General features: G+C 34.5%; 2 protein-coding genes across 5 annotated transcripts; one reads left to right on the top strand and one right to left on the bottom strand.

The window, feature by feature from the left end:
* The first annotated feature begins 1,301 nt into the window (after window positions 1-1,301).
* On the top strand, window positions 1,302-5,805 carry LOC105764484 (uncharacterized). 4 transcript variants are annotated; one of them, XM_012583073.2, is made up of 12 exons: window positions 1,302-1,449; window positions 1,569-1,671; window positions 2,247-2,370; window positions 2,696-3,045; window positions 3,224-3,307; window positions 3,423-3,653; window positions 3,842-3,974; window positions 4,058-4,220; window positions 4,325-4,453; window positions 4,705-4,899; window positions 5,311-5,433; window positions 5,519-5,805. In XM_012583073.2, exons 4-12 carry the CDS (start codon window positions 2,763-2,765, stop codon window positions 5,630-5,632), a joined length of 1,455 nt encoding a protein of 484 aa, XP_012438527.1. In that variant the 5' UTR covers window positions 1,302-1,449; window positions 1,569-1,671; window positions 2,247-2,370; window positions 2,696-2,762; the 3' UTR covers window positions 5,633-5,805. The 4 variants fall into 4 exon arrangements, with proteins under 4 accessions (XP_012438527.1, XP_052480671.1, XP_052480670.1 ...); XM_052624711.1 differs by having other exon boundaries at window positions 1,316-1,449; window positions 1,591-1,671; XM_052624710.1 differs by having other exon boundaries at window positions 1,323-1,449; window positions 1,573-1,671.
* A 98-nt stretch (window positions 5,806-5,903) lies between these two features.
* LOC105762223 (mitotic checkpoint protein BUB3.3) lies at window positions 5,904-11,624 on the bottom strand. The gene is made up of 15 exons (XM_052625289.1): window positions 11,352-11,624; window positions 11,130-11,260; window positions 10,572-10,654; window positions 9,510-9,761; window positions 9,211-9,283; window positions 8,889-8,969; window positions 8,725-8,806; window positions 8,351-8,451; window positions 8,101-8,182; window positions 7,873-7,901; window positions 7,165-7,471; window positions 6,822-6,944; window positions 6,689-6,745; window positions 6,530-6,604; window positions 5,904-6,212 (listed from the first exon to the last, which is right to left on the bottom strand). Exons 1-15 carry the CDS (start codon window positions 11,454-11,456, stop codon window positions 6,111-6,113), a joined length of 1,683 nt encoding a protein of 560 aa, XP_052481249.1. The 5' UTR covers window positions 11,457-11,624; the 3' UTR covers window positions 5,904-6,110.
* Window positions 11,625-16,452: the final 4,828 nt, after the last annotated feature.

The raw sequence follows: 16,452 nt of genomic DNA, 5'->3' as shown, positions 1-16,452 counted from the left end.
ATAGAGGTTCAGTGCAAATGTAGCTAAGTTTGAAGGCAAAATAATTGAGTAGGTGAGTTTTAATTCCCTATTAAATATTATCCTAAGACCAGTGATGTGTTGAGATGACTCTCCACTAACCATAAATTAGTCTTTGGATTTGGTCTACTTTGTCCCGAACAAGTTTTCGTGTTTTCACATATTCTATTCTCCCCAGTTAAAATCATTATTTACTTCAAACAGCCTTCTCTTTCATCCATACTTACAATATGTAGAAATGTACAAATATTGACTTCAAACTAATGTCCTGTTTCCTTTGCTTCTTCAACAGGTTGGTGAGATGGAGAATTGGAGACCAATTTTGGACTTGAATTCATCTAAAAACTCCCCCTTTACGGCTCAACCACTTTCCCACATTGCCTCAAACCTCTCCACTTAATGACAAATTCAACTAATCATTGCCCAAACTTCCCACTTCAAACACAAACTCAAATCAATCATCTTACCATCACATACACTTAACAAATCCTATTTTTGTAATTAAGACAAAAATGAGAGGACAACAACAATAATGATAAAAAAGCTCGGTCTGAAATTGAAAGCTGGGTTGGAGACAACCATACCAATATCGTTTTTATAATTAAAACCCAACATATTTTTTAAATAAATATTTGGAATCTGAAAATAGAAAAAGGATGGCAAAGATCAAATATCACACCCTCAAGATCCTTAAGCAAAACAATTAAATTTTATATTCCTTAAGCTACCACTTTCATTTGAATTTATAATAATCAATATGGAACAACCCTAAAATTGTTTAATGCCCATACGGTGTCGTTTTCATGGAGCAGCTGCACACGAACGCGCAATCGTAATTATTTGCCTCTCTGCCATGATGGAGACATATTTGTGCTTTCATTTTTTCTTTTTAACTAATTAAATTAATTTTTTCCTAAAAACCAACATCAGTTTGATTGCAACGTTTTTGTTCTCAGCAATACAACTTGTTGAAACAAGTTTTAATTTGATGTTATTATATTTTCATGAAAATTGTTTTCCAATTAAATTTAAATATTTAGTATCTTGTGAAATTCGCTTTTCTTCTCTCAGCCAATAAATTAAAAAAGAATCAATGATTTGATAATTTTACCCAACAGAAGCCTTTTGTGAAATTCAATGATTATTTGATGGTTTCTATGACAAACACGTGTTTTCTTATTTGGCTTACCATCTATGATCCATAACATAATTAATGAAGAGAAAACAGAGATTCAATGAACCTCTTATAAGCCGAGGTTTTGGACTATAAAATCAATATGCTTTCTTACCTTTGTAAAATAGATGTAGGATTAACATTTAACACAAATACAGTAATGCCCGCGAAATCTCGGGCGACAAAGAAAATAAATAATAATAATAATAACCCACAGGCAGTAATTGAGCGCAGAAAAGAAAGACAACATTTAAAAGGTGAGGTTTGCAGAGTAAGCATCTGTTTACAACGGAAGAGTCACAGTTTCTTCTCTGTCTTTTTTTTTTTTCTTTTTTTTCGTATTTTCTCTGATTTTTCAGCTCTGTATCGATCTTAGATAGTGATTGAGACTGTGACAGGAATTCAAAGTGTCCGAAGTGAAGAAACAGCTGTTCCTCCTCCATATCCGGATTTTAACCTTGCTCTCTTTCTCTCCATAGGTTCTTCTCTCCACTTGGTTTTTTTTGTTCCTTCAAACTTGATTGAGTTTTGTCATTCGTATTGCTTACTGAAAGCTTGTCGTTTTCGTTTCTTCTTCTTCTTCTTTTTTTCTCCTTTTTAAATGTTTTACAGTAATCATGATCGTTTCAATTTCGAAACTTGATTTGATTCCGTTTTCATTATGATTTTGCTCTATTTTTTTTCTTTATCAAATATAACTATTTTCCTACTAGTTTTGTAAGTATCTTTTTTATCTAGCAATATTTGATACAACTATATATATATATTTTTTGAAAATTCCTAGTTTAAGGATTAGTCACTCTGATTTTCTAAATACATACTTAGGGATCCAATCATGTGGTGGGGCGTTTTTTTTTTTTTTTTTTGGGGGGGGGGGGAAGACTTCAATGATTAGACGAAATAGTTTGTTGTTATCTTAGCCCACGGTGTCTCTTTTAGGTTTCGAAATTGAGGATGTTTTGCAAGTGTCTTTTAGAATTTCTCAACATAATTATGATAAAATTATATTGGTTTTTTAGTTGCATTTTTTTTAATACATATTATTGATGTTCAGGTAGGACAGTGTTAGTTTTGGTCAAGCTTCTTAGGCGATCCAATGGAATAAGCTTCGCTTGATGTGATTTTGATTGGATAAGGAATCTCCAAAGGAGTGCTTTTTCTTTTGGAATGACTTTAAGGTATGAGCCAAATTCTTATAGTAATTTACTAGTTTGTTTAGCCAAGTTCATCAATTTTTTAGTCTATTTTGTGCATGTCTTGGTCATGCAATGGATTTCCAGGTTCTTAGCCGAAAGTAGTAATGAGTTTATCTGTTATTAAGAACAGATAATATAACCACATTTCGAGTTTGGAATAATTCGCTCGTTCATTGCTAATATTATTTTTGCATGCTGCATTCATGAATGTTTAATTCATACGTTGTCTTCTTAGGATGGTACTAAGGTCCTCATGTTTGATGTTGCTTTGCAACATTTGATTCATTTGTCTTGGATTAATCTGCAGGTTAGTGGTTCCTTTGTGCCTGATTCAGCTTCACTAGTAGCAGTTGTGATAAAAGATTATCAGCATAATGGGCGGCTGTGTCTCCGTACATAGTGAAAAGGCACGATCAAGGCCGCACAAAGGACGCTTTGGCAGATTCTGCAAGAACCGTGGGAAAATCGCCACTTCCATTCCTGATGAATGCATGAAAAGGATGAGCGATGCTGGGAGTCACGTAACAGATATTGCTGTTAGTGAATATGTTCAGAAGGGTGCTTCAACCACCTGCAATTGTAAGCGCTCGGAGTTGTCTAATGTGGCATTTCATCTAACCCAGCTACAATGGAACCACAGTCAAATTGATGCCAATGGTCTCTTCTTCTATTCATCTCTCACTACAAAATTTCTGATATATGTTACATATACATATATGAATATGCATGGTGAATGCTTTTCGCATTTGTGCTTGTTAGGAGATATTTTCTACATATTTCCTACCTTATTGAAATCCAAACAATTTGTAACTGTAGAAATGAAATTATTTTGCAGGAAGATGCCAAGAGGAAGTATGGTTCGATTCTGTTAGCATTATGGAGTCCGAGTCGGATGATGATGCTGGCAGTGTATATGGAGGTAATGCAGTTGCATCTTATTGCAACCAAGTTATATTTCTTTCGACTACGATTTTCAATGTTCAGTTGGTTGGCAAAGCTTACACTTTTTTCTCCCCTTTTGTTGCTGCCTCCAGATGCATTTTCTTCATTAGGTAATCCGATAGGGAATATTTCAAATGCACAAGTGTTTCAGTACGGAAATTCATCATGCCTTGTTGATAACGGGTCTAAACATGAAAGAGTGTATGAAAGTTACAGCTCTAAGGGCCGCAAAGATGGCACGGTTGATTCGGGGGAGAAAACCCAAGAAAGCCGAAAGAAATCAACAGTTATCATGCTTTCCGTGAAGAGGAAATCTTTTGACGGTAAAATCTTGGAATTTTGTAAAGTAGACCTCTTAATCGAACTTGTAGGAACATTCTGATAAAAAAATATATATGCATAATTCATGATATTTGTGAATTATAGCATTGGTATATACTCTAAAAATCAAAACAAAATCAAACGAATAGCCTTTCTATCTTTCAACTAGGGCTAACAAATTTGTTAACAGGTGCAGCTGAGAGGTACTTATACCGTCCAAGAGCTGGACTTATAATTCCATGCTCAGGAGAGAAACCGACGGTAGGAAGCTGGTCGGAGATTTCTCCTTTGCTTTTTAAGCTCCGAGGCAAGAATTACTTTCGGTAAGCCATTTAGTTCACTGTTATCTGCATTCCACAATATATCATTTTCTTAAGTAGAACTGAAGTTGAGCCTTATCATGCAGAGATAAACAGAAGTTCCCTGCTCCTGATTGTAGCCCATATGTACCAATTGGGGTCGATTTATTTATCTGCCCTCGGAAAGTGAATCACATTGCTCAGCATCTCGAACTACCACACGTAAAACCGCATGAAAATGTGCCTGCACTTCTGATTGTTAATATACAGGTTCTTATTTCTCTCCTTATTGCCCCGGATAATGTCTTCTTTTCATCATTGTTTGGTAAATTGTTTTTATGACATCTATAATTTGTTTGGTATACTTGTTGCAGGTTCCGACCTATCCAGCAAGTGTGTTTCTTGGTGATGCCAACGGGGAAGGCTTGAGCCTTGTGTTATATTTTAAGGTCTCGGATACTTTTGACAAAGATGTATCCCCTCACTTCCAGGACAGCATAAAGGTATTCCCCTTACCAATTTCCCCGTACAACTTAACATTCAATGTTAGCTACCAACGAATTAAGTACTGCCATTTTATGCTGCGCTTGGATATGGGGTTATGATTCTTCAATAACCCTTCGAATACATGAAAATTTTGAAAATAAATTCATGCCAGAAAATCACACTTGAGCTCAAGTAATATAGAGTAGGATCTATTCTTTCCACCTTGAAGAATATTTTAGTTGATATTAGTGTCCGTGCTTTGTTACAGAAATTTATTGAAGATGAAATGGAAAAGGTTAAAGGGTTTGCGAAAGAGTCCATTGTTCCTTTCAGAGAGAGGCTAAAAATTATGGCCAGTTTAGTTAACCCAGACGAGCTTCAGTTAGGTTCTACTGAAAAGAAGCTTATTCAAGCTTATAACGATAAGCCAGTGCTTTCGCGTCCTCAACATAATTTTTATAAGGTAATTTATAGCTTTCTTTGCTGCTTTCACATACTGTATAGATGCATGTATATGCAAGGTTTGAAGGAATTCAATTACATGCAGTCAAATGATTCTACGTTGTTTCTACTTTTTACTTTTCGTGAAGTATTTACTGCCATCACATATTCGGACACAAGTATGGGATATGATCTTTCTATCTATGCCTGGATAGTGTTAGCAGTTTTTCTAGGGCATGAACTAAGCCTAGGTTACTCAGGCTTGAGTCTGTCGATAGATTATATTTCCGTACTTAATTCTGAAAACATTTTCAGTTGACGTCTCAAACAACATAGCCTACGCCTAGTGCATATAGTGTTTTAGAAAGCATGCAACCATTTTTTAACTTCTTCCGAGGTTAAAAGTTGCGTCTCTGTGTTGATCATGATGCAGGGACCAAATTACTTCGAGATCGACCTTGATATACACAGATTTAGCTACATATCTAGGAAAGGACTTGAATCGTTTCTAGACCGCATGAAGAATGGAATCATTAATCTGGGTTTGACTATTCAGGTAGCTTCTTCCCATTTTCTCTGAATTTCCGAATAGGACGAAACTAAATAGAGGAGAAATTCATAACATTTAGTTTCTGGTGCAGGCACAAAAACCAGAGGAATTACCAGAGCAAGCCTTGTGCTGTCTGCGGCTGAATAAGATTGATTTTGCAAATCATGGCCAAATTCCTACCATTGTAAGTGTCAAAGATGATTAAAATGCAGATTTAAATTCAACACCATTGTTTGCATTCATTTATTTTGTTATTTCTGCCTTGTAATTTTCATCATCTTTATCACACCAGCAAAGCAATTGACTAGATTATTGAGATCAAAGCTTGTTGTAAGGATTAACTATTTTGGTTTTCAACCATAAACAATAATTTTTCAATCTGATTTTGTGTCTCAAAGGGTGGGTTTCTCAGACTCATTCTTATGTTTTGACATACCCCCCCAATTGGAACATAACATGAAAAGCATATAAACTAAAATACACTTTTGATACAGTAAAACATGTCAAAAATTATTATTAACGACCTTAAATTATTATCTAAGAGAAATATCTTTAAAAAATGACAAATAAAATTGTCAATTATTTAAAATAAATTAAATTTAAATGGTCTTAAAGAATGCACTAAATTAGCAAAACCCATTCCATGCACTAAATGTGAAATGTGAAGGACGCCCCCCAGGAATTTACTTGGGGCCAATATCTTTCAGAGCACAGATCTGCTCTTCACCCATTGCTGACATCACTGTCACAATCAGATCCTTCCCCTCTGCAAATCCTGTCTTTATCTACATTCACCAAACACTACATATTATTTTCAAATCACATACTCCTACCTACTTGGTCCAACATTGATATGATTATATGTTCGATGTCTTTTTTTCAAGAGTTTCATATATTTGTAGAGTCCCCGTATCTAAAGACAGACAGTGTCGATGACAAGTGTTGCAGCACGAGAATTTGGGGTATTTTATGAAAAATGAAGTGGGAGCAATACTAAAACATGGAAAATGGGTGAGAAACCATATGAAGTTGGATGAATTTGGCAATTTCAGGGTAGCAAAAAGGAAAGAAATGAGATACCCGTTTTGACATGCAAACTAACCTGTGTAAGCAGAAATTCATCAGTTGGAAGCCGCAGATCGTCCTTAGTGTTCCCACTTTCAGTCAGCAAGCTCACCTAAATCATTAGCAAATGATATGATCAGAACATCGTCTAAAGCCCAAAAAGAATGTCAAAAACAAACCAAATAATAGGTTTTACAAATCCATCCTCGGAGATATCAATCAGCTGGTAATCAGTGCGATTGACATGAGGAACCTGTAACCAAACAACATCCTTTAGCCTCCAAAACCTACAGCATAATGAGTAAAGCGAGCGAATAAGAGCGACTTACATCACAGTTGTGAGACGAAGGAACTATATCTTCCACCTTTTTCCCAGTGAAGATATCAATTCCAACAAAGTGACATTTGGCGTGTCCGTGCTTCCCAGTCTTGGAAGTTGAAACTTCCACAACCTGCAAAATTTCAACAACAAAAAAATATTATTTTAGCTAAGTAATAATTAAAAATCAAAGATAAAACCCTTCATTTCACTAATTTCGCCAAACAAATTCGGAGATTCAACAATTTATTTACAGATTTTGATAAATACATAAAAGAAATTCTGGTGATCTTAAAAATAAAGAGTAACAGCGGCATAAATGAACATAAACAATAAAATTAAAAAAATGTAACCTTGCAAGGCCGACTTTTGATGACGATATGACCATTCTTTCTAATGGTGCCTGCCTGCTGTGGAAATGTCTTAGAAGCTCCGGCGTCAGCTTTAGATTCAAAATGATGATCTTCATCAGACATGGCGACGAAGCTAAAGAATTCGCAAGTTTTTGGAGAAAGCGAGAGATACGGATCAAAGCAAAGCTTCGAAGTGGGAAATCGAGGGAGAGTAAGGAGAGTGAACGAGTTAGTTAGTGCGTGGAACTGATACTCAGCTTGAGATGTTTCCACGTGGGCTTCTTTGGGCCCCAGTGTCAACTCAAATCTGATATTTTAGCAGTTACTACCATTTTTTTTCTATTTCTTTTTAATAAATCGGGTATTAACAGATAGATTATTGCTGGATGCAGATTTCTTTTTTCATACCAATTAGAAGAAGAAGAAGAAAAACCAATTGAACTCAATTCAAGTCTTCGACAAACTCCAAATTTCCCATAGTCCCAACCATGTAACCCTAAACACACTACAATCATGAATTATGATGACCAAATCTTTTACAAACAAAATACAATACATAAATTAAACATTATGTTATTATAGTTATAGCACCCTCTTCGTGTTACTTCAAAATACCAGTGACAAGAAGAAAACTGAATGAAGTACAAAAAAGTAAATGGCCTTTTAGGTCTCAGCCCAGTAGGGAGTCAGGTTCAGGATGCAAGAAACAGATTGATTTGGCAGACTCTGCCGGTGATCTGAAAATGAGCAAGCAAAGGGGTAACGATCATAAGTAAATGTTGAAAGTTCTTGCTATCTTGATCCAGACAGAATCAGGCTTCATTTTCAAATTATCAATAAATCTACCGGCAATCAATGACTAGAAGCACCTTCTCAATGTTGTACATACAAGAGTGTGCAGCTGTGTTCTTTTGATTGCTATGCCTGAAGCAGTCATTTCCTGCTTGAACTTCCATCAGAAACTGATCCGAGATGGCTTTCCTCCAGTTTATGCACAAATATTTGTGGGGGTTTTTCTCTGTCTCCGGAAAATTGGAAATGATTCAATTGAAAAATTAATAACAAATGACAAGACACACTCAACTCCCTCTTGTTATATATATATATATATATATATATATATACACTTTATCAAATCATGTAAACACGAGATGGTGGAGGTAATAGAAATCGAAGAACAACTAACATTTCAGTGGCCTCTTGGTAAGTATGGCTTGATGCAACAGCCAAAATTTGTCCTTCATTGTTGTATGTCAAGGACGCAATACTGTTTGCGCAATCAGGCAACTAAAACCAAAGAAAAGCAAAGTCAACAACGAATTTCTCTACAAATTGTTCATCATTATTATCATAATTGCATTGTTTGACACTAGTTATTTAGCATGTGCCTTCTAAAAGCATTTTATTTGCTTAATGAAGGTCGCTATGGTATCAACCATCAGTTACATAAGCATATTATCCCAAACTAAAACCACTATTTGATAGTCTGAGGAATCATATGATGCACTTATCTAGAGTAACAGCACAAGAAGTAAAAGTAAAAAGAACGCATAAGATCACCTCAAAGAGTCTTCTTCTACTTTTAGCATCCCATGCTGTAACATAACCCACATTATCACCGGTGACAAAAGCACCTGAGATGCTAAAACAGAAAGTACCATAAAAATCCCGTTATACAGCAATGTCCATAATCTACGAGAGGCTACTGATAGAAGAGCACATACAATGGGTTGAATGCAATGTCATTCACTGGTACTAGATGGTTTCTTCCATCTCTTGATCTTGGATGACATCGGAACATATACCTGCAAGCATGAGATGTATAAAGTAAGGCATAATCCAATATCCGTAGGTATACTTTCAAAATTATGCCAAAGGCTAAGAAGGCTATTGAACGATATGCTTTCTGTTTAGGTCTAGAGGAAAATTTAACTTTAAGTGCTTTCAGATGCATGAATAAAATGGTTTATAAATTGACCCAGACCATGATTTTCAATGTTCAACTGTTAAAACGGCCCCAAAGTTATACGATTTTCAAAAACTAACCCGATATTGTTTGAACTGGACGGATATGAAATCTCTAATTTTACTCGTCCATCTACCGATCCAACTGCATATCCTGCATAGACATTAATCTGCTTTAAGGGCAGTATTAAGAAAGTTGAAAGTCATCTCAGAAAGTTGGTATATTGAAGATTACGATTTCTGACAGAAGGCTATGCATAAAATCTTCATTCATGTGAAATTCACGGCTTGCTGTTTGGTCATAGGATATAATAGACCATTCGTCAACAAGTCTTCACAACATCATTACATGTAGAGCCAACACAATCAAGAAATAATACCTTTCAAATAAGGAATTGAGGAGACACATCGTATTGGAACATCCATACAAAATTTATTTGATTGAACACATTTGTCTGAGTTACGCAAGTCATAAATATCTACTGATGATCCGACAGCTATTATTAATTCATATCCAGAGAGTGACATTGACTCCACTTCTGCATCTAGATTTCTCAGGTACACAAGTGGTTTTGCTCCAAAAATGTCCCAGGCTATGATCTTCTTATCAAAACCTGCAGTAATCACTTGACCTGAAATAATAGAATTAGGAGTTTAACTTCTACTAGAAATAAATCGGATTATAGAAACATATTTGAATGGTAATCTAAGATCTAAGGTTGTATTAAGGGCTGTTTTGGATGTTCATCAGAAAATTGCAATTTAAAGGGTCCTCATGGGACATGGCCCCTCCAACGGCAAGAACAAAACATTGTGCTGTCATATGAAACCGTAAACTCACAAATACATTCTAAGAATTATATTATTAACATTATGCACATAGTTGCATAGGTGCATATTTATACATGTACATGCAATTAAAACTGACAGCGGTGCTCTTGAAAGCCTTCTGAAAAGAGGACCAAGTCATTTATCAGCTAAAATTTCTTTATGACAGCATTGTCAAAGCCCCAGCTTATATAACAACATGAAAAACAAAACATTCAGTTGCTCATCAACTTCTGCGAGGGAAGTACAGAACAGAGCAATATTCTTTAGAATATTCTTAATCTTTTTAGTGATTAAGTTGTGAAAAACCCGATACACAAAATAGTGGACACTTACAACGTTTATAGAAGGTTTAAGGTAATGGAACGATGTTTAGTTTCTTAGCTAAATGAATTACAAGGAAATTTAATTACAAAATGTAACCATCATTACTTGTTCACAGATTACCATGATAAAGTACATAGAAACAATCAGGGACCTTTAGGACAAATTACATTCGTTTGCTGATTGAAACAAGACAAAGACAAGTTGCGGGACATAAAAGTAAAACGAAGTCTCTTGATGTATATGTTCCACATGTGCACTTTTCTGTAGAAACGAAGTAGCTAACTTACGAGTTTCAGTAGAATATTCCACGCATGTTGCTATATCATCATGATTTCCTATTTTATTGCTGATTCCAGAATGCAAATCATACCTAGAAAAATAAAAGGATTTCCATATGTAAAGAAGCTTGGATTTACAAAAGAAAGTGGTTATATATTTCATGCTCTTAATCACATTTTAGCAATATGGTATAAAATTCAAAGCAGATATCTTTTTCCCGAAGTCCAGTCACAAAGAGTGATAATTAAAATTCCAAACTTTTTCCCGATTGAAATGACAATAAAGTTAATGTACATTGCAAAATATCAAATTTACATAACAAAATTATTACCATGCATCAGATGCATGATCAAATGAGGTTAACAAGTAGGAAAATCTCATTTGCTTGCTAAATTCAACTCAACTAAGATACACATTGCTTACTTTTTATAACTCATCAGATTATAACCGGTTAGGAACCTTTTTTTCATTCAGTTTAATAGTAGAAACCCTAACTGAAGAAGAAACCTCTCATGTAAGAGCTTAAATGAAAATTCGAATTCACTAAATCAATTAAAATGAAAAACCTTGTAATAGAACCATCAGAGGCAGCGCTGAAAGCGACAGATTCCTCCTGGAAACAACAGTCGAGAAGCGCAGCCTCGGACGGAGCTTCTAATCTAAGTTGAGAACAATCCACATCATACAGTCGAAGACACTGTTACAAATCAGAGAATCAAAATCAGTTCGAGCGATTGCAATTCATCGGAAAACAAAACTGAAATAAGACATAAGAGAAGACTACTGACGGGGTCCCAAGAAGAAATGAGGAGGTTGTTGGACTGCGGCGCGAATCGGACCCTGGAAATCGCGTCTTGGATCGGATTCTTGAATTCCAAACAAGATCCGTTCATTGCAAATGCGTCCAAGGAGAGTTCAATTCTTGAAGGAGTGTAGGCAAGTGAAATTTTCCCAAGTTTCACAATAGCTGATTGGTGAGAAACCCTGAATCTAGAATCTTGATTTCAGTGAGAGATAAGTTAGCCTGGATGGAGCCGAAGGGCAAAAAAGGTTGAAGACTCAAAAACTCAGAATTTTTTAAATTTCCCGCTCAGTGAATCCCTGGTAAATTTAAATTATAATGTAGATTTACGAAATTATCCATTCCGTCTCCCCAAAAGTCAAAATTACCCTCCCATTATCCATCTAGTCTGACATTAAAGTTAAGGGTGAGCATTCGATCGAATCGAATCCAATCAAAAATTTTTGAGTTAATCGAGTTTTCGAATATCATTTTATCATCCTAACTTTATTTGAAGTTTTCTCGAATCGAGTCGAGTGAGATGGAATTCGAATCGAATATATTTGTTCGAGTTAAATTTTAAAAAATAATTTTGGGTCCTTGTACCCATCATAATAAAATTTGTCCACCTTAATCAAATTTTTTATTAACTTTCATCACCTCATAATTTATTTATTAATTTTTATATACTAGTTAGCTTCTTTGCTTACTTAGTTGTTTCAATTATCTTGATTCTTGTCACTATATATTTTGGAATTAAAAATATATTAAATGTAAAAATATGATTTTTTAATAAAATTTATTTTAAAAATAAAATGTGAAATTGATACCAATATAAAATTTTAACACGAATATTTCATGGCATAATTAATAATTCAATTTTAATATAAATATTCGATATGACTAAACAATTCAATAATATAAATAATATAAAATGTGAAATTTAATTTAATAATATAAATAGTAGATATAAATAAAATTATTACTATTTATGTTTAGCGATTTTTTTTGGATAATTTTAATTTTTTATTTGAGAGTAAAGGGTGAGAAGTAAAAGTTTATGGGGAAAATAAAAAGTTTTGGGGAATAAAAGTTTGAGGGAAAGTAAATAGGGGGAGTAAAATTTTGGAGGGAAAATATTAAAAAAAAATGGATGGGGGGAGGGTTTGGGGTAGATGAGAGGTGGGATGGGAAGGGAATAATAGCTTGTTTGGTTTGATGTAATGGGTTTACCATTACGCGCCGAATTGGTGGGCCCCACCTATTCCGGCGTTTGGTTCACTGTAATGCCCATTACGCGCCGAATCGGTTACGTACGTATTCCTCCTTACTCACCGATTTCTATTCCCTGCCCTTTGTTCAGTTTAGCTCCCGTTTAGCATTCTTAGAATTTCTATGCCCTGTTTTACCCTCATCTTCCCAAGCCGCAATCCACCTCCAGAACTCTCCCTCCCAACATCAAACAGGCCAGCAAAGTGACCTCCACCGTTCCCGTTTCACTTTCATTTGATTGTTTTGTCGAACCAAACGCACCCGCACCCTTCTGTTCTTCAAATGTAGTGAGTAGGGAAGTCCAAAAACAGACTTCTGTTCTTCAAATCCCAACAAGTATTTCCAAATAAACCGTCAAGAAAACCTTTCTAATTCAATCAAGGTAAACATTGTCTGCCCTAACATTTTTCTTTCAACGTGTTTTCCCTTTTATGTTTTTAATTTCTATGATGAAAGATTCAACATTTCTAGAAATTGAATCATGCATTAGTTTCAGGTTTTAAAAAGTTTAAGACTTGATTCATCAAATTAGTTGAATCATGTAACTATCGTTAAAAATTGACATCTAATGTTTCTGAAAACTAGGGCTTAAACTAGTGCAATGTCAGGGTTACAATGTATTATTACTGTAACTGAACAGTTTATTTAGAGTTGCAATCTTTTAGGAACGTTAATCTCATTTGTGTGGTTTCTGTAGGTGAACTTTAATTCTTTGAGAAGAAGATGATTAGATTGTTCTTTTTAGTTTGTAGATGTAACATATTGGATTCTGTTGCTTCCTTATGTCTATGTATATGTGCATGTACTTGATGATAAATATTTTCTGGCATATTGATTTCTAAACCTAGAGAGTATTAAATAAAGATTTTGAACTTTTCCCTGTTTGTGAGCTGAAGCTAAGAGCACATTTTATATGGTAATACTTTAATTTAATCGTTTTTCTATCTGATATTACTTCTGCTGTGTTCATTCTTTGTTTCTGCTTGTTATGGATGATAATGCATGATGTTGGAAAATTTATGGTTGACTTGTAGGCTTGTAGCACTGGTCTTGTTTTTTCATTTTGGTTTATGCCGTGAGTTTAATTGCTTGATTATGAACTTCATTTGAATGAATTGTTATGAAGCTATGTGATATTGTTCATGAATTGAGTGGTTACAAATGTAGTTACTTTTAACACCAAAATATAAAGCTAAGCTAGCACCTTACACTCGGCTATCAAAATTTGCATTTCTTATACAGTAATGAGTTCGAGTTTGAGTTAGCATCCTGTGTGTAACCAATATTGCATGAGTGAATGAGGGACTATTCCTATTCAGAACAAAGAAACAACCGCGCGTATCTTAAATCTCTAGAGAGTAGGATCTAAAAAGTTAAATAATATTAGTTTCTTGTTCAACTGATTTGAGTCATTTCAATATATTCATAAACCTGCGTATAAGGAGAGGGATAGGGTGTATGAGCAGAAAGATGTAAAAATCTTTCACCTTGGAAGATTATATAAGACCGCAGGATGTAATGTAAGAATTAGTTTATTCTTTACCATTTCCTCTTTAGGTAATGCTTGAGATAGAGTCATAGGTAATCTCTTGTAAACATTCTCTCTCAGTGTGCTAGGTTCTGTTAATTTTCATGTTATTTTTTCTTCCTACTAAATGAACTTCATGTTGTGGATCATCTTCTTTCCTTGTAACCATCAATCAGTCAATTGTATCTTAATCTCTAATTGTGCTGGCATGTTAGAAACTAGAACTGTTGGTAATCTGTTTTCATTAAGATAAGTATTTTAACTTCATGTTGATGTAGATATCATGGTGCATGCTATGTAACATAAAGTTATTCTTGCTTGCACCTCCTGTCAGTGTGGTGGTTGTCTCTTTGGGGTCAAAATGTTTACTGGCTGGGGCTTTTACTTGCTGACATACGCTATATGTGGAATTTAACCAGTCAATCTTACATGACCTGAGAAAGCTGAAAAAAAATCATGGGTTTTAGCATCTCTGGCATATTTCTGGGTGGAAGATATCGTCTCTTACGCAACGTCGGGGGGGCACCATTAATTCGTTCCCTGAAACTGTTAACGTTGACATATAGACCTCATATTGTTATGAAACTTGTTGTTTGTATTTTACGGAACCTATAGATATAGACCTCATATTGTTGAATGAATTGCGTGCTTCTGCCCTTGTTATTTGTTCTTTCTTTTCTTTTGCTCGTTATTTTGCTTAAAATGTGGCTGTCTGTCACTAGGATGATTGGCTGATTGACTGTGATTCCTTTGTAGGTATTGGACTGTTACCTACCGATTTGCTCCAGACATAAATCGTTGGCAAGCTGAAGCTCTAGTTGCATTTCAAGAGGTATTTTATAGTTGCAATTCCAGTAAATTAGACTATTTTTGTAACACCCCTTACCCAATATCGTTGCCGAAGTCGAGCATGAGGCGTTACTTGACTTAACTTAAAAGTTTGGGGCATAAAAATTTACTTTCAAATTTAATTTCTTCATTCATAATAAAGCTATCCACCTGCGCAGCATTCACTAAAATAATTATAATTCAAGATACAAAACTCAAAATTTAGATCAGTAAATTTTCCCTAAAACTAGACTCATATATCTATTCACCATAAATTTTTCAGAATTTTTGGTGTAGCAAATTAGTACAGTTTATTAGTTGAAGTCTCCCCTGTTTCACTGATTGACTATCCTGACAACTCATCACTAAAATTTAATTATCTCTTATTACAGACTTCATATGGTGCTTAAACTTATTTCTACTGAAAATAGACTCATTAAGGAATCTATACATATAAATTATAACTCATAATTCCTTCTGTACAATTTTTAATGAATTTCTAAAGTCAGAACAGGGGACTTCAAAAACATTCTTGCCCTGTTTCACTAAAATTCAAATATCTAAAAGTATATAATTCTTTTGCTTACTCCACTTCTTTCATGTGAAAGTAGACTCTTTCAGCTTTAATTTCATATCTCACTCAACTTCTAATTCTATTTCCACTATTTTTGGTGATTTTTCAAAATTACATCAATGCTACTATCCAAGAACTGCTCCATTGCAATTTTTAAAAAAAATTCAATATAACCCCTTTATAATTGTCTAACCTTCCCTGCAAATTTCAAATCACAACCAATTCCAGTATTTCATCTACTTCATTTAAATACTAATGAAGTTCAACCAATCAACCATTTCAAACTAAAAACATGTATATATTTCGATATCTAACACAACCATAACATTCAAATTTACTTTGCATACTTAGTCATTCATTCTATTACTTTTTACTTCAGTTCCCTATACATGCCATATAAATCCAAAAAGTTGCTTAACATAATCTACCGGAGTATATCTGGATAGTGTGATTCTTGATGTAGATCTGATCCTCCGAATGTATAAATACGTTAATCTACAAAAACAATAAACACACACATGTAAGCTTATAGAAAAGCTTAGTAAGTTCATAGGCAAAAAACATAAATCTTACCAAACACTTGTACACTTATACAATATACACCATTAGTAAATTTACCTGTCAACCACAATCTTTGGTGAGTTCCTTGGTATAAACTCACTACTACTTATTCTTTTACCATAATTCCTTTGGGCCCATTTGTCACTTACCATCCTTGATCAAAATTAAGGAACGGTCACGGAAAATTGAGTACTTCACTTTCACTTTGCCATAGTATAACTATGGTCTTACGTATGATCACTTATCATTTGTCCCTGATCAGATAAGTGTAGCTAAGCTACCACTTATCACTTTGTCACTTGATCAGATAAGTATAGCACTTATCACTTTTTCACTTGATCAGAT

The sequence above is a fragment of the Gossypium raimondii genome, chromosome 12 (genome assembly GCF_025698545.1).
Source record: "Gossypium raimondii isolate GPD5lz chromosome 12, ASM2569854v1, whole genome shotgun sequence".
In the NCBI taxonomy this organism is placed as follows: domain Eukaryota; kingdom Viridiplantae; phylum Streptophyta; class Magnoliopsida; order Malvales; family Malvaceae; genus Gossypium; species Gossypium raimondii.
This window is presented reverse-complemented; position numbering and strand designations above follow the sequence as displayed.